Consider the following 24,011-nt stretch of genomic DNA (forward strand, 5'->3'; position numbering starts at 1 on the left):
GACAAGGCTGTCCTTGAACTCACAGAGATCCGCCTGCCTCTGCCTCCCGAGTGCTGGGATTAAAGGCGAGCGCCACCAACACCTACTTTTCACTAGTTTAGATGTGTGCTAGAGACTGAACGTAGGGCTTTGTTCATCAGAGGCAAAGCTCTCTCCCACTAACCTATATACTCACTTTTTATTTTCAGATTTATTTATCTGTATTGCTGTTGTCTGAATGTTATGGGCACAATATGCCTGCCTGATGCCCATGGAGGTCAGTCAGATCCACTGGATGGTCATGCATGCCTTTAATCACAGCACTCAAGAGGCAGAGGCAGGAGGGGCTGAGTTCTAGGCCAGCACGGTCTACAGAATGAGTTTCAGGGTAGCCAGGGTTACAGAGAGAAACCCTGTCTAGAAAAACAAGCAAACAAAAAACCCCACCTTTTTGAGACATACTTTGCCCACAATTCCTTCTGTAACCTAGGCAAGCCTGAAGCAACAATCTTCCTGCCTTGATCTCCCAAGTAGCTAGGATTAGAGGTCACACACCAAGGCCAGTTTCATTTTTTGAGAAACATTAACTTAAGGCCAAATGCTTTGCAGGCATTAGGATAAAACCTAGGATTAAACTCTGAAATAAGACAGACTTGAAACTTATAATTAGGTTGTGGCCAAAACAAAATAACTATGCTGAGAATGAATATACTGAGATACTGAATAATGACTGAAGGGCAATTCCAAATCCTGAAACAGAACCTCGAGCAAAAGCATACAGGTATAACGAAAATACTTAATTGCCACCTAAGATGAATTGCATCTTAGATGTCATGTAAGCAGAATTGCTCCTGCTCTCAGGCTACGGAAACAACACATAAAAAAAATAAGAGTGTGAGACGCTACAAACTATATTAACAAGACTACTTTTCATTTCCCTCGGGACTCAGAGCCAGGAAACCAGGTCCTTGATTCTCCTGCTGCCAGGGCAACGGACCTAAACTGAGAAGGAGACAGCGTGTTTCTCGACCTAGGGATGAACTCGAAACCTCACGTCAGTCACCAGCCACAGCTAGGACTTCAAAGACTCCTTCTAGCTCTACTGAGATGAGATCAGAACCGACACTCCAAGGAGCGGATCCGAAAAGAAAGCTGCCTTTCCCCTGAAGCCCCTTCTGAGCCCTCGGCATCACCGATGGGCCAGGCCGAACTCTGTCCTGTTTCCGGGAAAGGGTCTGTTTGGTGGCCTCCTTCACCCAGCAAGTGGGGAGACCTGGTACTTGGCACCTCCGGGGACGCTGTGAAAACCCTGCGGGCTGAAAACCCGACATACCCGGAAGGAAAGAAGTGGGAGAGCAAGGAGAGGAGCCCAAGAAAGAAGGGTAAGCGTGAAGGCATAGGAAGCTCCCAGAGAAGCAAATAAAGAGACTACAGGGCAACAATCTCCAAGCCGGCTCTTACCGTCCGTGGGAGACGCCATCTTCCAGCCCATGTCACGTGACGTGGCCAACCGTCGGCGGGAAAGCGAGGACCCACAAGCCACGCCCCTGGAGAAATAACCTATCCTCAACTCGCGACCCGGTCTTGCTGCCCTAGCCCATAGGGTAACATTTGCCTAGTCCCACCCCAGAAGGCAGCCCCGCCCGGGGCGCCGTAGTTAAGGTGGAACGCAGGCAAAATTCTCCACGGGCCTTATTTACTTTCCTTAGCGAGGGGGCGAGGCCTCGAGGCTGCCTACCTGTAGCCAATCGGAGCTCCCGGTTAGGGGGCGTCTTCCCCAGCTCCGCTTGGTGCTTAATATGCAGGACCGAGTCGGGGTGGGGGCGTCTCCCGCTCTCCGCCAACAAAAATCGGCTGGGGTGAGAGTGGGCGAGAACGCTTCCTCTTCTGACCAATCACATAGTCCCAAGACTGGGAGGGACGGGTGGGAGTCAAGAGTTCTGACAAGCGATTGGTTACGAGACGTGGCCCTCTCCTCCAATGGCAAGGCCCGGCCGTGTGGAAGGCGTGGCCTAGCGGTGTGACTTCTTGGGAGGCTCTGGCAGCCTTGGCTCGTGAACCAGGCAGAAGTGCTGCGCTATGGCGGCGGTGGCGGCGGCGGCGGCGGCGGCGGCAGTGCGGACCCGGATCCTGCAGGCGAGTGAGGGTGGCGACGAGGGACCATGATGTTAGGAATGGGTCCTTACCGCCCCGTCTCTAAACCATGCTCCTGCCGGACAGACTTACTGTCCCAGCCCCTCTGCCGACCCTCTTCCACCAGCCCCGAGTGTCCGGCTGTCACTCTGTACTGTCTCTGGCCCTGCATCCAGCCCCAGACTGTCACGCCTGGCTCTCCCTCCTTTTGCTCCTGAGCCTTTCCTTTTCTGGCTCTGACCCACCCACCTCCAGTTCGGCTCAGTGCCCACTGTCACTCTTTGGCTTGCTTTCTCTCTCTGGTTCCTCCCACGGTCTCTCACCTCTGCACCAGCCACCTCTGTTCCCCAGAAACTCCCCCCTTTTGGTCACCTTTCTCAGAGTAATTTATTTTAGGGGTGTCCCTTCCCCCACCCAACCTCTGTACATAATCTGAGGTAAGGGGAGGAGGGAGGGGAGCTCACTAGGGTCGTGCTACTAGGGTCGTGCAACTAGGGTCGTGCGAAGGAACTCTGAATCGCCTAGAAATGTACCCTAGGTTTCCACATCAAAGGCAGCCATTTGCTAGCTGTTTTCCCAAACTATGATGGCTCCTAGTGTTTTTCACAAGCTCTGGGCCAAGTTAAACTTTCTCAACAAAGTTAACGTTTGGAGGTAAATAAGGGCACGTTATGCTAATACTGATTCATTCAAAGGACTAAATATTTCCCAAACAGGTGGTAGAAAATGAGAGCCTAGGAAGACATGTTCCCAAAGTCAGCTCCTCAAATGCAAACACACTCCCACTCTGCCAGACTGGGACTGGAACCCCAAAGAAGACTGCCTAAGGGCAGTTGTAGAGCTATGGAAGCTTCAAGCCTATGATCCCCAGCTTTGTTGATACCCTTTTGTGAGCTTTCACCTTAGCAAGGATCTAGAGCATGAGGCAAGATACTGTTACTGTCAAGATTCATAATCCGCCGGGCAGTGGTGGCACACGCCTTTAATCCCAGCACTTGGGAGGCAGAGGCAGGTGGATCTCTGTGAGTTCGAGACCAGCCTGGTCTACAAGAGCTAGTTCCAGGACAGCCTCCAAAGCCACAGGGAAACCCTGTCTCGAAAAACCAAAAAAAAAAAAAAAAGATTCATAATCCTGCATTAAGCAACATTGTCTCCTTCTTACTCATCCAGCCTGGGGATGCCCTCTATACTGTTGCACATACATAAAATTTTATTTCTGTTCATCAGGTTTCTATGAGTTCTGCAGCAAAATGTGCATTTGTTAGATTATTGGTGGAGTCGACAAAGGTTCAGGTTTGGATATGCTGTTTAATGGGACAGTGTGAGGAATGAGTTGGCCTTAGAGGGTTGGCATGACTTTACTCCCCTAGTTCTATTCTGGTATCTTTTTCTAGTAACAGGGACAATGTTTCCAGTCTACATAGTTCCATTACCAACCCCTTAAAATCCTTTCTGGAAATTGCCCCCAACCCCCAATCATGTTACTCCTATCAGCATGAATCACTGAGAACCTTAAGATATTTTGTCCTTTGCACAAAGGAGCAAAAACTCTCTTCCCATGCCTGTTATTTTTGAAACAGATATATATACCAGTTTGAAGAAACCTCTGGACTGACTTGGAAAAAGACCAGAAATAGTTCTTAGACAATTAGGAATTACTGTAGCATGACACTTTGATAAAGGCTAGTCTAAGTGGGCATGGTGGCCCAGCAGAAACTGATGCAGGAAAATCTCCCACTTCAAAACCAGCCTGGGAAGGGAACCAGCCAGAGAGCAAGAGGGGAAGTGAGGAGGTCAATTGAAGAAGAAAATGAAAAGCAACACAGTACAATAGCATGCCTGAAAATGCTTTAATGAAACCTATTAGTTTGTAAATGGTTACTAAAAAGAAATCAAGAATGGGGGAGAAGGAATGGGGGTGAGGAGAAGAAGAGGGGAAGTACATGTGAAACAAGCCTGTTCCCTAACTTGAATTAAAAATAATAATAATAATAATAATAATAATAATAATAATAATAATATGTCTGTCAAAAAAAAAGAAATCAAGAAAAAAATACTTTCCAACTAAAAAGTAAGCCGGGAAGTGGTGGCGCACGCCTTTAGTCCCAGCACTCAAGAGGCAGAGGCAGGTGGATCTCTGTGAGTTGGAGACCAGCCTGGTCTACAAGAGCTAGTTCCAGGACAGCCTCCAAAGCCACAGGGAAACCCTGTCTCCTAAAACAAAAACAAAACAAACAAAAAAAACAAAAAAACTAAAAAGTAAAATTGGAAGCTGGAGAGCTAGCTCCAAGATTAAGTAAGAGTGCTTACTACTCTTTAGAGAACCTGTGTTCAGTTCCAGCACCCATACTGGGTAGCTCACAACTGTCTCTAACTCTAGCTTTAGGGGATCTGATGCCTTTTGGTCTACAAAGGTACCGTACACATGTTGTATACACTCACGTACACATAAAAATTTAAAAAAAATTAACAACAACAAAAAACACCTGGGTAGCATACTAAGTCCCTATCAAAAAAAAGAAAAAGAAAATAAAAATAAACAGGAAAGAGAAAATTGTCTAAATTCTGACAGCCGTGACTATTAGAGTACTAGCAGAAGAACTATAAAGGATCAAATTCATGTTTTCAGAGATTTTTTTATTTACTTTTTAGGCTAGCATACAAAGTGATGGGTGAGTTTTCAGTTATTTTAAGTATAGATAGACTGATCTTTTCTGTTTGGGGATTAGTAGAACATGACCTAGATTCTCTCTGTTTTGTGTGATATTATCCTTCCCATATAGAGATCAGAAAACCAGTCTTAAAGAAAGTAACCTACCTCCTTGATGCCATGCTAATCTGTACATTTAACTCTAACTTCACTACTTTCTAGTTTTAAGAATATCTGTGAAGTCAGGTGGTGGTGGTGGTGGTGCATATCATTAGTCCCAGCACTCGGGAGGCAGAGGCAGACGGATCTCTGAGTTTGAGACCAGTCTACAAGAGCTAGTTCCAGGACAGCCTCCAAAGCCACAGAGAAACCCTGCCTCGAACCCCCCCCCCCAAAAAATAAGAGTATCTGTGAAGATTAGAATTGAAAAATGCAGTGAAGTAAATTGGCTGACCCTTCAGGTCATTGACCCAAGATCACCTAGTTAGTTATTGATGAAGCTGAGAATTTAGGACTTAGATCTTGACTTGCCTTTCTTCCTTTGCACCATCCCAGACTTTTAGCATACTCACAACTGTAATTCAAGGAAAGTGCCCAGAGTACTGAGAGACATAGGGAAAGAATCCCAAACTCCAACTGTCTAATTCAGCACAAGCTTCTAAAGGGCTGATTCTGGGTTTGAATGTTGCAAGACTAGCAAGTCTAGTCTTAGCATAGAGGAGAAGACAAAGAAAACAGCAAGTAGGAAGTTAGTATCTAGAGCAATGGTTCTCTACTGTGGGTTGTGACCCCTTGGAACTACACAACCCTTTCACAGGGGTTGCCTATCAGATATTTACATTGTGATTCATAACAATAGCAAAATTACAGTTATGGTAGCAATGAAAATAATTTTATGGTCGGGGGTCACCACAACATGAGGAACTGTGTCAAAGGTTCAAAGCATTAGGAAGGTTGAGAACCACTGGTCTAGAAAGTGAAAGTTGGACTTGAGTTTCATCAGAATAGTGCTAATAAGTATTTCTTAGGAAATGCAAAACAGACATGAGGTCTAACCCTGCAAAAACTACATGGTGACATTTCACTAAAGTGAGTACACTGTCTGTTTTATCTTCTTCACATGGGGAAGGCTGTGTGTAAGTTAAAACATAAAGTTTAAGTGACCTAGAATGCTTTAAGTAGCTGATCTGTGCACTTTCTATCCTTAAGGGAGAACACATGAAACAATATTAGTAGCAAACTATCACTTGTATTCATCCTTTGCTTCTGCAAAAATATTAACAAATCCTCCATCTGTTAGAGGGATTAGGCTAGGGGCAGAGGACACAGTGGTTTTGTGATCTAAAGAGAGCAACATTTAATAATTAAACAAGATGCTATCCTGTAAGCTGGGCGTTGGTAGCGCGTGCCTTTAATCCCAGCACTCGGGAGGCAGAGGCAGGCGGATCTCTGTGAGTTTGAGGCCAGCCTGGTCTACAGAGCCAGTGCCAGGATAGGCTCCAAAGCTACACAGAGAAGCCCTGTCTTGAAACCCCCCCCCCCAAAAAAAAGATGCTATCCTGTAATGTGGAATGAAAAATAGGTTTTTTGTGTTTTTGTTTTTTTTTTTTTTTTTTTTTTTCGAGACAGGGTTTCTCTGTGTAGCTTTGGAGCCTATCCTGGCACTGGCTCTGGAGACCAGGCTGGCCTCGAACTCACAGAGATCCGCCTGCCTCTGCCTGCTGAGTGCTGGGATTAAAGGCACGCGCTACCAACGCCCGGCTAATTTGGGTTCTTTATGAACTCTACAATTAGGTATTTAGCCCATACCTGAGGTTGAGACTTCCTAGAAAAGATAATGGCCAGGGGCTGGAGAGATGGCTCAGCAGTTAAGAGCACTGACTGTTCTTCCAGAGGCCCTGAGTTCAATTCCCAGCAACCACATGGTGACTCACAACCATCTTGAATGAGATCTGGTGCCCTCTGCTGGCATGCAGGCCGAAGACAGGAAGGAAGGAAGGAAGGAAGGAAGGAAGGAAGGAAGGAAGGAAGGAAGGAAGGAAGGAAAGATAATGGCCAATTAGAAACCTGAGAGAGTTAAGAATGAGCCAGGCAAGCCAGGCATTGGTGGCTCACACCTTTAATCCCAGCACTCGGGAGGCAGAGGCAGGTGGATCTCTGTGAGTTCGAGACCAGCCTGTCTACAACAGCTAGTTCCAGGACAGCCTCCAAAGCCACAGAGAAACCCTGTCTCAAAAACAAAAAAAAAAAAAAAAAAAAAAAAAAAAAAAGAGCCAGGCAAGTGGAATGACACAGTGTCAGACAAGATGGGTCAGCATATACAAAAGCCAAGAAGATAATGATGAGGAAGTAGCAATCACACTGCGAAACTAGAGATACAGAAGTGCTATGTGGTCTTCTGAACCGCACCAGGGAAGTTAATCTTGATTCCTGCAAGGGCAGTAGGAAACCACTGGAGGGTTTTGTTTGATTTTGGAGTTTTTTTTTTTGGGGGGGGGGGTTCTGTTTTGCATTGCTAAGAATAGAACCCAGGAATTTGTACATGCTAGTTACTTAACCTCTGAGCTACACTCCCAGCCCCATGGAAGGGTTCGGCATAAGCGGGTAGTCTAACCTAATTCCTTTTACAAAGACCCTCTGGTTATGGAAGAGAAACTAGATTCAAAACTGGATGCGGTGGCATTTTAATCCTAGCACTTGGAAGGCATAGCCAGGAGGATCTCTATGAGTTTGAGGCTGGAGTTACACAGAGAAGCCCTGCTTTAGAAACAAACCAAAGCTGGGCGTTGGTGGCGCACACCTTTAATCCCAGCACTCGGGAAGCAGAGGCAGGTGGAAGTCTGTGAGTTCGAGGCCAGCCTGGTCTACAGAGCGAGTGCCAGGATAGGCTCCAAAGCTACACAGAGAAACCCTGTCTCGAAAAACCAATAGATAGATAGACAGATATCTAGATATCTAGATAGATAGATAGATAGATAGATAGATAGATAGATAGATAGATAGATAGATAGGGTAAAAACAAAACAAAACGACAAAAGAAACTGGATTCAGAACATGTAAGATTGGAAACTATGAGACTTACTGGAAAGCCAGTATTGAAATCTAGAACGACAGAGATGGCAATGGCTTGGAAAATGACAGGAAAAAGAGACGGTGTGTTCAGAGACTTCTAGAAGATGGATTGCCAGGATGGGTTTAGTTCACCTTTAAGACGTGGTCAGCCAGATAACAAGTGCCCCATCACCCAGGTAAGTGGGTTGTAGGAAGTAAAGCAGATTGATGGGAGGAAAGTAAGGAGTTCAGCTTCCCAACATGATCCTAAGTGTAAGTATGAAAATGGTTACAGTATTACCTAAAGAGGAAGATTAATGAGGCCACTGGAGTGTTAGGATTTCTCAAGGAGGGTGTTGAGAACAAGAAGAAAGCCTAGGACTAAGCCCTGGGCAACTGAGTTAATGGCCAGGAAGAGGAGAATGATCCAGCAAAAGAGATAAGGAGTGGGGGGGGGCGGGAGGGGAGGTCTGGAGAGATGGCTCAGAGGTTAAGAGCACTGGCTGTTCTTCCAGAGGTCCGGAGTTCAATTCCCAGCAACCACATGGTGGCTCACAACCATCTGTAATGACATATGGTACCCTCTTCTGGCCTGCAGGCATATATGGAGGCAGAATGTTGTATACATAATAAATAACTTTTTTTTAAAAAAAAGAGAGAGATAAGGAGTGGATACAAAGGGAGATAGCAGCCTGGGGTGGGGGTGGGGATAGATGAGACACCGGGGCGGCACAGGAGACAAGTGAGAGGACTTCAGGAAATGAGAGTAATTAACCATGTCACTTTTGCTGTGGGGGCAAGTCTAAGGATGACTTAGAAGGATATAGGCAGTCACTGATAATTAGTCATGAAGGTTGGAGTAGATTAAAGAATTGATGGCAGTTAAGTAAAGATAACTAAGAGAAGAAACCCATTTGGCAATATGCAAGATCTTATAGTGAAGATGAAAAAACCCCAACAGTCACTGGGATTTTGCTCTGCTCACCTCAGCTCCCTGGTCCTTGTGATCTCCAGCAAAAGAATCCAAGGGGGACACATGTAGTATAGTGTAGAAGTGGAGCCCTCTGTTGGTGAAAGTGAACAGTTGTCAAGGGGACCGTTGTTGTCATTAAGCACATTCTCAAGAGGTAAGCGTGAACAGTGGTCAGAGAAGCAAGCCATCGTCCCAGCTTTCTTTTACTTGAATATTCCTTCCGTCAATTTTTTGAGATAGATGTTGAATACTTTTTAGAAATACAGTGTGAGATTTAACATTATTATAATTGAGTCTCCTCCTTATTTCCCCGATTTTTGTTGTTGTTGTTGTTTATTTGTTTTTCGAGACAGGGTTTCTCTGAGGCTTTGGAGGCTGTCCTGGAACTAGCTCTTGTAGACCAGGCTGGTCTCGAACTCACAGAGATCTACCTGTCTCTGCCTCCCGAGTGCTGGGATTAAAGGTGTGAGCCACCAATGCCTGGCCAATTCCCCGATTTTTAACCCTACCAAATATCAACGTATTACCTACCCTGCCCTGGGGTACCTGTACCATTTTAGCATAGCCTCATTAAAGTGAAATTGACACAAAATAATCTGTACATATTTAAAATATACCATTTGGTAAGCCTTAATGCCTATGAAAATATCACAAAATAATAAAAATATCCATTACTCCAAAATGTTCCTTTTATCTCTCCTTATTGCTGTCCCTTTCATCCATAGGTAACTATGGATCTGATGATGTTACAGATGAGCTTCTATCACCTAGTGTCATATAAATGAAATCATCTAGTATTTCATCTCATTCTTTTTTTCCCCTTGGAACAGAGTCTCAAGCGCATCTCCATATTCAACTATTGCATTTTAAAAATTTTACTATTAGCATATATTCTGTAAAAAAGATTGTTCCACTATGTTATTCTCATACATATGTACATTGACCATATTATCTATAGTGAACATTCAAGTCATTACCAAGTTTGGTAATGCTAGTGAAAGTAAAAATGTTATGAACATTTGAATTCAAGTATTGTGAATATATATTTATGTTCTATTACTATTTAATATACAATATTATTTATGGTTTACTACATTAACATTGGTTTATAAGACATTCAATACTTACTTTAGATATCATAATAATTACTTTTGTTAGATTTGTGGTGCCTGTATTTTGCAAAGTATGATACAATGACTAAAATGATTCTTTAAATCAAGACTTCCTGGAAATCCAGGACATGATCTTTTGATTTATTGTTTCCATAACTTTCTGTGTCTCCTGTTTTCTTCTCAGGATTTTCATTTTGTTAGTTGTTGGGTTTTTTGTTTGTCTGTTTGCTTTTGTTTTAGAGACAGGGTTTCTCTGTGTAGCCATTGCTGTCCTGGAAGTCTCTCTGTAGACCAGGATGGCCTCACAGAGGTCTTCTGCCTCTGCCTCCCCAGGGCTAGGAGTAAAGGCCTGCGCCACCACCGCCCAACATTTATCAGGTTTTTGTTTTATGGAAATAGGGTTTTATTGTGTAGCCATATCTGGCCTGAAACTCACTCTGTAGACTCACAGAGACTTTCTGTCTGCCTCCTGAGTGTTCCTGGAATTTATCAGACACTTTTTAATCCCATAGGTTTCTTCTAAAGTAAACACGTGGCATCTGGCATCCTCCTTTTCTTCATCATCAGTGGTGAGTATTCGGGGTGCTAAAGATGGACTTCTGAGAAGGAATGTGTAATTTTCAGGCATTTCTTTTTTATACTATTGTGACAAAAATGTACACAACTTTCAGTTTCTTTTGCACTTTTTTTTTTTTAAATACGTTTACGGTTGTTTTGCCTGCATGTGTGCCTGTGCATCGTGTGGGCCTGTGTTCAATACCCTGGAGCTGGTTACAAATGGTTATTGAGTAGATACTGGGAGGGAACCCAAATTCTGTTCATTGTCAAGCCATCTTCTAGCCTCTTGTTTTGTGTTTCTCAAAACAAGTCCCAAGCCTTTAGAGAGTCAGAGGCAGGTGAATCTCTGAGTTCAAGGCTAGCCTGGTCTACAGAGTTCTAGGACAACCAGGACTACACAGAGAAACAAAACCAAAAACAAACAAAACAGGTCTCATTGTGTAGCCCTGGCTTGACTGGAACTCACTATGTAGATAAAGCTGACCTTTACTCCTGTCTCAATTCCAGCCAATTGCTGGGATTACAGATGTGTACATGCCCAGAAAGTTTTTCTTTCTTCTTTTCATTCTCCCCCTCCCCCCACCCAGATAGGGTTTCTCTGTGTAGCTTTGGAGCCTGTCCTAGCACTCATTCTGTAGACCAGGCTGACTTCAAACTCACAGAGATCCACCTGCCTCTGCCTCCCAAGTGCTGGGATTAAAGGCATGCACCATGAACACCTGGCTCAATTACAGTTTTTAATGGCTACATAATATTCTATCCTGTGTATGTAACTTGATTTACTTCATATGACATTTAGTGTGCTTCAGTTTTTCAATATTGTAATATAAGCATTCTTTTTTTTTTTAATTTTTTTTTTATGTATACAGCCTGCAGGCCAGCAGAGGGTACCGGATCTCATTCAAGGTGGTTGTGAGCCACCATGTGGTTGCTGGGAATCGAACTCAGGACCTCTGGAAGAGCAGTCAGTGCTCTTAACCGCTGAGCCATCACTCCAGCCCAAAATAAGCATTCTTATATAGTTTTTTTTCTTTTTTTTAAAATTCTTGGGCTGGAGAGATGACTCAGCGATTAAGAGCACTGGCTGCTCTTCCAGAGATCCTGAGTTAGATTCCCAGCACCCACATGGTTGGGATCTGATGCTGTCTTCTGGAATAAAGGCATACATGTAGATAGTGCACTCATATACATAAAATAAGTAAATAAAAATTGTTAAACATTTTTTGGATTATTTTTGTCTTGAACTTTACTTTCATGAGGTATGAATATTTCCATTGCTATTGGAAGTTTAAATTTTTGGTGGGGAAAAGTCTAGAGAGATGGATGGGCAAGTACATCCAGTTATCCACTAGAATTCCTTCCTCACAGAAAGAGAAAGAGAAGCAAAATAATATTTAAAAAATGTTTTTGGTGTGTGTGTGTTTTCTTTTCTCTAGCCAACTGTAAAACTCTTCATTGATGGGAAATTTGTTGAATCCAAAAGCGACAGATGGATTGATATCCACAACCCAGTAAGCAAAACTTTTGGGGGACTTAAACTTACTAGCCTAGAACTTTGGGAGCAAGGGACAAGGTGGGGTCTTAGGGCTCTGCCACAAAGCACAGTGTTGCCCTTGTGAGTGGTCAGTGTGGGGAAGGTGAGGTGCTGGCAATATGTGATGGCTTCTTTTCAGGCTACCAATGAAATCATCGGTCGGGTACCTCAGTCCACCAAAGCTGAAATGGATGCAGCTGTTGCTGCCTGCAAACGTGCTTTCTCTGCATGGGCAGACACATCCATTTTAAGCCGTCAGCAGGTCCTGCTCCGCTATCAACAACTTATTAAAGAAAACCTGGTAAGAAATTTGAGTAGCTTTCTAGCCTGTTTCCTAGGGTATGTTGGTCACCTCTTCAAAGACTGATCAATGGCCCTTCACTCATGAGGTCTCCCTCAGTTTTGTTTGCCCTTGGAGGGAAACAGGGGCTGGGTATAGATAAGAGTTCAGTGGTAGAATATGTGCTTAGTGAACATGACCAAAACCCCGGATTCAGCCTAGCATGGTGGTTCATACCTGTAACTCCAGCACTTGGGAGGAGGAGGCATGAAGATCATGATTTCAAGGACAGCCTCAACTACAAAATAAGTTTGAGGCTAGCCTGGGCTACATGAGACTTTGTCTCAAAAAAAAAAAATTCATCGTCAACAACAAAATCATGATGGATATTTCCAATACCAAGAAATACAGGAACATCCTTGGATTAGTTTCTATTTCTGTTTTCTCTGTAGAAAGAAATTGCCAAGTTAATCACATTGGAACAAGGGAAGACTCTAGCTGATGCTGAAGGAGATGTATTCCGAGGCCTTCGTAAGCTGGGGAGCCCCTCATGTGATTTGTGGGAGAGGTCAAAAGAAAATGGGAGACATACCCCAGAATGTGGAGGTTGATTCTTTATGTAGATTTTGCTATCCTGTGGTAACTTTTTCTTTTTTCTTCTTTGTTTTGATTTGTTTTTTTGTAACAGGTTTTTTTTTTTGAGCCACCAACCAGCTCCCAAATCATAACACAGAGACTTACTATTAGTTTTGAATGCTCGACCTTATCTTATATTTGTCCACTAGCTCTTTTAACTTAAACTGTTTCTCTTCATCTAAGTTTTGCCTCAGGGCTTTTTACCTTTCATTCTGTGTGTCCTACTCCATATCTTGCTGAACCTGGGTATCTCTCTCATTCCCCCCCCCCCCGTGTGTGTGTGTGTGTGTGTGTGTGTGTGTGTGTGTGTGTGTGTGTGTGTGTGTGTGTGTGTGTCCCGAGCCTAGATTTTTCATCCTACTTATTCTCTCTGTCCACAAGCCCCACCTATCCCTCCTCTGCCTAGCTGTTAGCTGTTTAGCTTTTTATTAGACCAATGAGGTGCCTTCGGCAGGCAAAGCAACACATCTTTACATCATTAAGCAAATGCAACATTAACAAAAGTAACACAAGCCTGATATTGGTGGTACACGCCTTTAATCTTCACACTTTGGAGGCAGAGGCAGGTAGGTCTCTGTGACTTTGAGGCCAGCCTGGTCGACAGAGCTAGTTCCAGAACAGCCAGGACTACACAAAGAAACACTGTCTTGAAAAACAAAACAAAAAACGAACAAATGTAACACATCTTTACATTGTTTAACAAATGCAGCATAAATAAATGTAACACACCTTTACATAAAGAAATATTCTGCAGCATAAGCAAATGTAGCATAACTTTACATAGTTAAAGAAATATTCCACAACTGCCTTGGAACTTATTAGGTAGTCAAGGCTGGCTCTGACCATGGTCCTCCTACCTCAGCCTCCCAAGAGCTAGAATTATAAGGTGTGTACTACCACACCCAGCAATACCTTTAAAAAAAATTAATAGGCAATACTTGTTGGGTACCTTTGAGACTGATTTATTGGGTTTTGGGTTCTTTTTTTTTAAGCTCAAATGATGTTTCAGAACAAATGTGCATCTCATCATCTTTCTTTCCCACTCAGAGAATCTGTTTATCTAATCTCCTCACATGGAAGGACAAATCCCTGTCATTGGTCTGATCCACCCCTTATCCTCAGGATTGAGCAGAGCATGACAAAGTAGTTTTCAGTCTTCATCTTCTCTCTTCCAGAGGTGGTTGAGCATGCCTGTAGTGTGACATCCCTCCTGATGGGAGAGACCATGCCATCTATCACCAAAGACATGGACCTTTATTCCTACCGTCTGCCTCTGGGTGTGTGTGCAGGCATTGCACCATTTAATTTCCCTGCCATGATCCCCCTTTGGATGTTTCCCATGGCTATAGTTTGTGGAAATACTTTCCTAATGAAACCATCAGAGAGAGTACCTGGAGCAACTATGCTCCTTGCTAAATTGTTTCAGGATGCTGGGACCCCCGACGGAGCCCTGAACATCATCCATGGACAGCATGAAGGTAACTTTTTTAATGTGGCTACTTACCGACTCCCAAAGAAATTAAAGTGTTCAGTATTGATTGGTAATTTTAATGTTTATTTATGTGCATGTAATTCTTTGTGTGTCTGCCACATATGTGTGGGTACCCCCAGGGGCCAGATCAGGGCATTGGATCTCCTGAAGTTGGAGTTACAGATGTGTCTGGGGTGCCAAGTGTGGGTACAGAACTGAGTTCATATCCTCTGGAACAGTGAGAAGCTTTCTTATCCACTGAGCCATCTCTCCAGCTCTATGATTGGGGATTTGAGGATGAGGAAATTAGCAAGGAAGGATTTACTAACAGTAACCTCCATGTTTTAGGGTCATGTGTCCTGACCATCTTGTCATCTGGATGGGCTAAAGTAACTAATTAGAGAGGAGCAGTGTTTCTTACTCTACACTTCAAGACACCAGAAAAATGGATTAGGACCAGACCAAGATAAGATTAAAGAGAAAGTTTATTTTCTTGTTTAAAATCTCAACAATCCTTTAAGGGAGGTACTATTTTTCATGTTACTGATGAGAAAATAGAGGCAGAGTGCAATGAAGTCATATGCTCTAGGTAATACTACCAGAAACTAGGAAAATTAGGATATGTCTATCATGGAAGGCTGGCTCTGGTTCTTACTTTTAAATATTGTGCCCTATCAATAACCTCCTGCATGAGGGTCTAAGTGTCTGAGAATCTTAGACATAGTATATTCTTAAAGGATAAAATAAAAAGTTTTTGAAAGGATGTTATTTTATTTGATGAAAATAGAAATTGTAGCCTTAGCCAGGTGGTAGTGGCACATGCCTTTAATCCCAGCACTCAGGAGGCAGAGGCAAGTGAATCTATGTGAGTTCAAAACCATGGTCTGCAGTAGCTAGTTCCAGGACAGGCAAAGAGAGAGAGAGACAGACAGACAGAGAGAGAGAGAGAGCTCTTTTTGGGGGGAAAGGGAGGGAGAGAGGATTTGGAGCCTTTGTAGACTGTCAAAATGGAGCAACATGTGAAGGCACTTGGCAAGTAAGCAAGATTCCTTGGAACTTATGTAAAGGTGGGAGGAGAAAACCAATTCCACAAAGCTGTCCTCTGAAGTCTACAGGCAAAGAGAGACATACATCATCATCATCACACCCATATACACACAATAAAAAAATAAAGTTTAAAAAATTTTGGCTTTCAGAGATTAGAAGTGTTTTTAAAATACTAATGAGAATAAATCAGTTAAATAGAATTTGTAACTTAAAGGCGGGTGTGGTGGCACATGACTATAAAACCAGGATTTGGGAGACAGAAGCAAGTGGATCTCTGTGAGTTTGAGACCAGCCTGGTCTAGTGAGCTCCAGGCCAGCCAGGGCTGCATAGTCTCAAAACAAAAAAAAAAACAACAAACAAAACCAAATTGTAATTTAAGAGAAATAAGAGCCCATCACAGTGGGATTTTCATGTAGAAATGTATGGATGTTAATTCAGTCTCGGGGAAAGGGAGATTTGTATTTATAAGACAATGGGCTTTTATTCTTTTTTGTAATCATTTATTTTCTTTTTAAAGCTGTGAATTTTATTTGCGATCACCCAGACATCAAAGCAATCAGTTTTGTGGGCTCCAACCAGGCAGGAGAGTATATCTTTGAAAGAGGGTCAAGAAATGGCAAGAGAGTTCAAGCCAATATGGTAACTTCTCATTTTTTTTGCTCCTCAAATTTGGCTATGTGAATATGTAGGACCTAGGGATTATCTACATAGACAGGCCACTCATTCCATGTCCCATGAAGGCCAGTATTTGTCATTCCATTCTGAATGTCTTCTCCTTTAGTTCCCAAACCTTGTGAAGTTTTATTCTGTTGTAGTTATCATCTTTTATCATATACAATTAATTTTGGTGACAAAGGGCATATTCCTCCTCAAAAATGTTGCTTAAATTCTTTAGTCTTCAGCATTAACAGCCCAATTTCTCTTTCTTTTTTTTTTAGTTTCTTTTTTATATATTTGAATTACAAACTAGATTAAATTACATGACAATCCCAGTTCCCTTCTCCCTCCCTTCCTCCCCTACCACCCCCCCAACTAAACTGAAGTTGTTCCCAAGGACCAATTTCTCTTTCTAGACCTTATTGTACCTTAGTATACCCTAACTACTAGTGATATGGCTTAAAAATAGATAAATAAGCCAGGTAGTGGTAGCCCACACCTTTGATCCCAGCATGCAGAGGCAGGTGGATCACTGGTTCCAGGACAGCCTCCAAACCTACAGATAAACCCTGTCTTGAAAAACAAAACAAACAAAAAAGATAAAGATACGGTTATCCCCTGAGGTTGTTTCAGCTTTACAAAGCCAGTTTATTAAGGAATTGCAAAGGGGCCAGTCCATGTCAGGCACTGGTTCATATGTCCTCATATAATACTTAGTATTATACAATAGTTTAATACAATTAGTTAATACAATAGTTTACTTTTGTATTCTATATTTTTTGTTTTGTTTTGGTATTTTGAGACAGGGTTTTTCTGTGTAGCTCTGCTGTCCTGAAACACAGGTTGGCCTCAAACTCAGAAAACCCGCCTGCCTCGGCCTCTGAGTCCTGGGATTAAAGGTGTGTACCACTACTGCGCAGCTCCTACTATTCTCTTAACCTGTCAATTTGAAAATAACAGCCTCCTCCCCACCACCAACACCTTGTAAATGGTTTTGACCTAAATCAGTTCGCATCAGTTTCCCAAGGAGATTAAAATAACATGGAGCCCTGTTTAGAATTGCTTAGATTTCAGCAGTATTAAAAATGATCTCTGGCCTGTGCTACAGAGTCAGTTCAATACTAGCTTTGGCAACTTAGTGAGACTCTATCTCAAATAAAATGTTTAAAAAGAGAGATACTTCAGTGGCTGACATTTCCTTGGCATTCTTAAGACCTCAGTTCAATTCCCAATACTGCAAGATTTAAAAATTAAAAAAATTTTAAAAATCTTTGTTCAAAATAATAAAAGATACAGTCTTTCTTCCTTAAATTCTCATTTTTGTTTGTTTTTCGAGACAGGTTTCTCTGTAGGTTTGAAGACTGTCCTGGAATTCTTTGAAGACCAGGCTGGCCTCGAACTCACAGAGATCCGACTGCCTCTGCCTCCCGAGTGCTGGGATTAAAAGCATTGGTACTTAAAAAAAAAAAAAAAAAGCCTGGCGGTGGTGGGGCACGCTTTTAATCCCAGCACTTGGGAGGCAGAGGCAGGCGGATCTCTGTGAGTTGGAGACCGTCTGGTCTACAAGAGCTAGTTCCAGGACAGCCTCCAAAGCCACAGGGAAACACTGTCTCAAAAAACCAAAAAAAAAAAAAACAAAAAAAGCATTGGCACTAACGCCCAGCCTTAAATTCTCATTTTATATATTAGATTCTTTGCTTAAGTTTTTGGCTTAACTGAATTTAGCTAAGATGACCTGTGTACTTTCTGCATTTCTTTAGGGAGCCAAAAATCATGGAGTAGTCATGCCAGATGCCAATAAGGAAAATACACTAAACCAACTGGTCGGGGCTGCATTTGGAGCTGCTGGCCAACGCTGCATGGCTCTTTCAACAGCCATCCTTGTCGGAGAAGCTAAAAAATGGCTGCCAGAGCTGGTGGACCGTGCCAAAAACCTGCGAGTCAATGCAGGTAACTGGTCACCTGCCAGGTAGCTTTCGACTTTGCTTGTGTGGTACTCACTTGGTAGTTAGCGTTGGCCTTGCCCAGGGAAGCAGCTTTGTATACTAATACCGTTGCCTGTCTTTAGCTCTACCTGTCTATAGTTATTTCAGCAGTTAGATTTTATGTTGGTTACAACCTTAAGACAGTTCTTGTTTTATAGGGGACCAGCCTGGAGCTGATCTTGGCCCTCTGATCACCCCCCAAGCCAAAGAGCGAGTCTGCAGTCTGATAGATAGTGGAACAAAAGAGGGAGCTACCATCCTTTTGGATGGGCGAAAAATTAAAGTCAAAGGCTATGAAAATGGTAACTTTGTTGGACCAACCATCATCTCCAATGTCAAGGTAAACAACTCTGGGTTATTTTGCAAATCCAAGAGCTGAAGACACCTTAGAGGCTATGGAATCTCCAATTTATAAGTGAAGACATTTAAAACTTTAACTCCTGCCAGAATTGCTCAGTTATTCTGTCTGAAAGCTAAATAAGTCTCCCTGACTTCCAACCAGAGCTCTTTTCACTATATGGTACATGCCCTGGTTTGCTTTCTATGACTGTGATAAACCATGACTAAAGCTAAAAAAGGGGGAAAAGGGGTATACTCGATCACAGGCAATCACTGAGGGAACTCAGGGCAGGAACTCATGGCAGGAGCCTGGAGGCAGAAACTGAAGCAGAGACCATGGAGGAAGGCTGCTTACAGGCTTGATCCCCATGAATGGTTCACCTTGATTTTATATACAACACAGAGCCACCTGCCCGGGGAATGGCACCATCAGCAGTGGGTTTGGCCCTCTATCACCAATTAGTAACCAAGAATACAACACAGATGTGCCCACATGCCAATCTAATGGAGGCATTTCCTCAGTTAAATTTCCCTCATCCAGTCGGGCGTTGGTGGTGCACGCCTTTAATCCCAGCACTCGGGAGGCAGAAGCAGGCAGATCTCTGTGAGTTCGAGACCACCCTAGTCTACAAGAGCGATTGCTAGGATAGGCTCCAAAGCTACACAGAGAAACCCTGTCTCGAAAAACCAAAAAAAAAAAAAAAAAAAAAAAAAAAAAAAAAAGGTTCCCTCATCCCAGGTGACTTGGATATGTCACGATGACACAAAACCAACCAGTAAAGCAGACTCTCCCTGGGTAAAGACTATCAGCTTTGCAGACATGTAGTATAAAGTCAACCATACATACTCCGCTGTATTCCAGTAAAGTAGTTTATGGACACACATTTGGATTTTATAAGTTTATGTCATGAATAGTCCTCTGAATGTTTTTCTAACCATTAAAAAAAAAGGTAAAAACTATTCTTAGCTTGTGGGCTATATAAGAACAAGTGGCTGCCACATTTGGCCTACAGGCAGTAGTTAAAACCCTTGTCTTACAGTGTCCTTTCCCACTTGCTCATAGCTATTGGAGTGTCCCAATCAATATATTAACTACTCAGTATTCAAAGAATATCTTACCCCATGCCCAAAAGTTAATTCCTCTTTACCAGAATGAAACAAGAGAAATCTATTCATTTTTATTGATCAAAGTTTGAAAGTCTCTCAGCTAACCTTCATGGTTAAATTGAAGCTTTTTTTTTTAAGATTTTATTTATTATGTATACAACATTCTGCTTCCATATATAACTGCACACCAGAAGAGGGCACCAGATCTCATAAGGGATGGTTGTGAGCCACCATGTGGTTGCTGGGAATTGAACTCAGGACCTCTGGAAGAGCAGTCAGTGCTCTTAACCTCTGAGCCACCTCTCCAGCTGGAGGTAAGTTTTTTATTGTATGTCTTCACTAATCCTGAAAGATCACGGGTTGAAGTTTTTTGCCACAGATCTGCAGAGAAAAAACCTACTAGAAACACAGCTGACTAGATGCAATGGTGGAGGATGTTTTTGTTTTTGTTTTTGTTTTTTTATGTTTTTCGAAACAGGGTTTCTCTGTGTAGCTTTGGAGCCTGTCCTAGAACTAGCTCCTGTAGACCAGGCTGGACTGAACTCACAGAGATCCATCTGCCTCTGCCTCCCGAGTGCTGGGATTAAAGGTGTGCCCCACCAATGCCTGGCTTGGTGGAGGATGTTTTTGTATGTTTAACTAGAATCCAATATCAAAATTGGAGATGTATTTGGAAGCAAAAGAATGAATGAGAATGGATATTTTGTTACAGAGCATTCAGCAAGGAATTTCTGGAAAAGTTCTCGTGTACTTAATATACGTTTGATTCATAAAAATGACTTAGGGCAGTGGTAGCACATGCCTGTAATCCCAGTACTTGGGAGGCAGAGGCAAGTGGATCTCTGTGAGTTCGAGACCAGCCTGGTCTACAGAGCTAGTTCCAGGACAGCGAAGGCTACACAAAGAAACCCTGTCTCAAAAAACAAACTTTTATGTAACTTCCACTAACAACTTATGAAACAGGTTGTAGAGGTAGTAAAAAGACGGCTGGTGGGGGCTGGAGAGATGGCTCAGAGGTAAAGAGCACTAGCTGCTCTCCCAGAGGTCCTGAGTTCAATTCCCAAAACCACATGGTGGCTCACAACCATCTGTAATGAGATCTGGTGCCATCTTCTGGCCTGCAGGTGTACATGCAGGCAGAACACTATATATGTAATAAACTTAAAAAAAAAAAAAAAAAAGCTAGTGATGGGTCTTGAATGTGTAATAGAGTACTGAAAAGCAAAGGATGCAAGAATTCCAAGTTATTTATATGGTGGGACAGCAGTGGAGAAGATGAAAGATTACTATCATGAAAGCTGCTTGTGGAGACAATGGGCAGTGAGTCAGAGTGCCAAAAAAGCATAAAATACTCAGTTCAAAAAACTGACTTCTTTTCTGGATCCATCTCTCCTGACAGCCAAGTATGACCTGTTACAAAGAGGAGATTTTTGGTCCAGTTCTTGTGGTTCTGGAGACAGAGACATTGGATGAAGCCATCAAGATTGTAAATGACAACCCATATGGAAACGGAACTGCCATCTTTACTACCAATGGAGCCACTGCACGGAAATACTCTCACTTGGTGGATGTTGGGCAGGTTTGTGAATGCGACTTTTGAAGATCCTTGGATCAGTAAACAACCATCAGTCAACTGCAACTTGTTTGAAGACTGCACCTTTAATTGCCCATAATTCCCCATTCCTCCTCAGGAATAAAGGTTCTTAGGGTGGAACAAAGGATGCAAGATGATTACTTAAAATTGCTATCTCCAAAAAACCCAGACCAAACAAAATATACAATCCAAAAAAAAAAAACAAACAAAAAACAAACAGTAAACTTGGAGGCACTGTGGTTGGAGCCCTTTGATGAGTACTTGACGTGCACTTGTTCTTTTTAGGTGGGCGTCAATGTCCCCATTCCAGTGCCTTTGCCCATGTTCTCCTTCACCGGCTCTCGATCTTCCTTCAGGGGAGACACCAATTTCTATGGCAAACAGGTAACTTTTGAGTTGGAATTCTCTTTTCCTTTGAGAAAATTTCTTGAACATATTCAGAGCAAGATTACATAAGGAAGGGACTGGCTGCCATCTGCTTTTCTGCTCTATTTCTCAGGCATCTAAAAAAAAAATTTAAAAGTTAACAAAATTTTGCCAAGCCTGTCTCTTCATGAAGAACTCAAGGCAATGGGTTTAGAGGAACAAACATAAGGAAATCCAAATCTTTGTATAGATCATTTCTTTTTCCTGTCATCCTCTGTCATCTGAATGACTTCTATCCATTTGTCATATCTTGCTTATTCTTCTACAATAAATTATACATATATTAGGTGGGGTAAGATTGAACATAGGTCTTATACAGCCTGAAGTGTACCAAAGGTTTGGCTAAATTGATCTATATACTGTTTTAGGTTTGCTACTTTATATAATACAGCACATTATCACTGACTATTAGACATAGAAATTGTTGAATACCAGTTACTTTGCCATGTTATTTCAGTTTCTCCTTACAACATTGATAAAAGGTGAGTTTATATCACAGACAGGGCACAAGGTTAAGCTACAGTAAACAATAGAAGCTGGATTTGAGCAAAGTCTGTTGGCTTTGATGCATAGTCAGCTCTGAAATACAGTGGCCTGAAATTTTAACAAGATTACATTGTTCATTTTGTCTTCTTTGATACCCTTATGCTTAAAATTCTAACTTCACTATATTAATGATGTCTAAGGTCTGAATGTTTACTATATGGCAGGTATTATGCTAAGTATTTTTATTATTTAATTCTTTGTGTGAGAGGTAGGGATGGGGGTATCCATGCAGATGCCAGAGGACAGCATTGGATGTTGATCCTTGCTATCTTGACTTCTTGTCAGACTAGCTGGCCCTTGAGTTTCTACCACCCATCTCACCACACAGGATTACTGAAGCTTGCTACATCACCTGACTTGTACATGAGTTATGAGAATTTGAACTCAGGTCCTAATGTGGCAACTGCTTTACCCACAAAGACGCCTTCCCACACTTACTTATTTTTTTGGAGACATGGCCTTATATACCCTAACATGGTCTCCAACTAACTGTTGTAGCTAAGGATGACCTTGAACTTCTGATCCTCCTGCCTTGAATCTTGGAATTACAGGCTTGTATTACCATGCCTGGCTTATTCCATGTTACAGATTAAATCCAGGGCTTTATGCATGTTAGACAACCATTCTACTAATTGAGCTGTATCCTAGCCCCATAAATGTGTTTTTTATTTTGGAGATGGTTGTTTTAATTTTATATATCTATATATATATGTGTGTGTGTGTGTGTGTGTGTGTGTGTGTGTGTGTGTGTGTGTGTGTGTGTGTTTGCCTACATATATGTGTATGTACTGTGTGTGACTGATTCCGTCAGAGGCCAGAAGGGAGTGTTGGATCCCCTAGAACAGAAGTTACAGGTGACTGTGAGCTGCCAAGTGGGTGCTGGGAATCAAACCTGGGTCCTCTGCACAAGCAGAGGTGCTCTTAATAGCTGAGCCATCTCTCTCTATCCCCATAAATGTTTAAATGTTTTACGTAGACTATCTCATGAACATTGGATTTGTGGCATCAATTATTCAAACTTTAAAGTTACGTATACTTCTAGGAGTGTAAGCTGATTCTTTTTCTTTGTCCCTTTTAGGGCATCCAGTTTTACACTCAGCTTAAGACTATCACATCTCAGTGGAAAGAAGAGGATGCTACTCTTTCCTCACCTGCTGTAGTCATGCCTACCATGGGGCGTTAGGAACAAGTTCTTCAAGACTCAGTCCAACTGGTGTAATTTCCCATCACTCTTGGCCACCCTCACTTGTCATCTTTGCTCAAATCAGATCCATGAGAATGGAATATGTTGCAGCCAATCTCTTTCTCAGAACTGTCAGTTCCTTCAAATTAATAGAGAGACTGCAGGGAAACACTAATGCTGGGTCTGCACTTGCTCTTCATACGTCTGTTCTGGAGGTAACTTGTAATTGTGAAGTATTTCCCTGGAATGAGAGCTTAGAACCATCTTCTAACAGTTCTTCTGATGACTTGGAGGGCAATGTCATTGTAGGGACAGATCTTCCTCTTGGATAGGGAAGTAGGATGGAAACAGTTCACCCTCTACTTGAGCCTCAAACACAGCCCTCCATCGATTCCCACTACACACTACACAGACATAACCTCTTTTTACTTATCCCCGCATTGTGACAACGGCTTCTTTTCTGCTCAGTGCTGCCTTCTTCTTGTTTTTATTCATGACCACTACTTAATTCTATCTTAAATAGAATTCTTTTCTTAAAATACTTCTCAGATACCTCAGGATGCAAGTGATATGTTAGCTGTTCATTATGTGTGCCATCTTTCGTGGTTTGCTTTAGCAAGTGTTAATAAATACTCCAGCCATTAATTCACATGCAAATAAATCCTTAGAAAAATTATTTCACAAGTTATTGTTGACCTAGAAATCAAAGAATGTTCCAATCATGAAAGTGGGTAAAACACTTTGCATTA

General features: G+C 42.4%; 3 protein-coding genes across 9 annotated transcripts in view; 1 reads left to right on the forward strand and 2 right to left on the reverse strand.

The window, feature by feature from the left end:
- Positions 1-1,677, reverse strand: part of Lin52 (lin-52 DREAM MuvB core complex component) — an 82,306-nt gene extending 80,629 nt beyond the window's left edge. For 2 of the 6 annotated variants that reach the window (XM_027418506.2, XM_027418505.2), the window contains exon 1: positions 1,441-1,677. In XM_027418506.2, coding sequence (XP_027274307.1) covers positions 1,441-1,471 — 31 coding nt within the window. In that variant the 5' untranslated portion in view covers positions 1,472-1,677. The remainder of the gene's footprint in view (positions 1-1,440) is intronic. The other 4 variants (XM_027418510.2, XM_027418507.2, XM_027418508.2 and 1 more) reach the window with 4 other exon arrangements.
- Positions 1,678-1,975: 298 nt separating this feature from the next.
- On the forward strand, positions 1,976-23,938 carry Aldh6a1 (aldehyde dehydrogenase 6 family member A1). The gene is made up of 12 exons (XM_027418500.2): positions 1,976-2,115; positions 10,411-10,467; positions 11,893-11,967; positions 12,130-12,291; positions 12,723-12,801; positions 14,082-14,384; positions 15,943-16,064; positions 17,843-18,032; positions 18,226-18,407; positions 20,913-21,092; positions 21,393-21,491; positions 23,158-23,938. Exons 1-12 carry the CDS (start codon positions 2,059-2,061, stop codon positions 23,260-23,262), a joined length of 1,611 nt encoding a protein of 536 aa, XP_027274301.1. The 5' UTR covers positions 1,976-2,058; the 3' UTR covers positions 23,263-23,938.
- Positions 21,154-24,011, reverse strand: part of Bbof1 (basal body orientation factor 1) — a 28,400-nt gene continuing 25,542 nt past the window's right edge. For both annotated transcript variants that reach the window (XM_027418497.2, XM_027418496.2), the window contains one exon: positions 21,154-21,610. In XM_027418497.2, coding sequence (XP_027274298.1) covers positions 21,556-21,610 — 55 coding nt within the window. In that variant the 3' untranslated portion in view covers positions 21,154-21,555. The remainder of the gene's footprint in view (positions 21,611-24,011) is intronic.

Source organism: Cricetulus griseus, chromosome 5 (genome assembly GCF_003668045.3).
Source record: "Cricetulus griseus strain 17A/GY chromosome 5, alternate assembly CriGri-PICRH-1.0, whole genome shotgun sequence".
Lineage (NCBI taxonomy): Eukaryota > Metazoa > Chordata > Mammalia > Rodentia > Cricetidae > Cricetulus > Cricetulus griseus.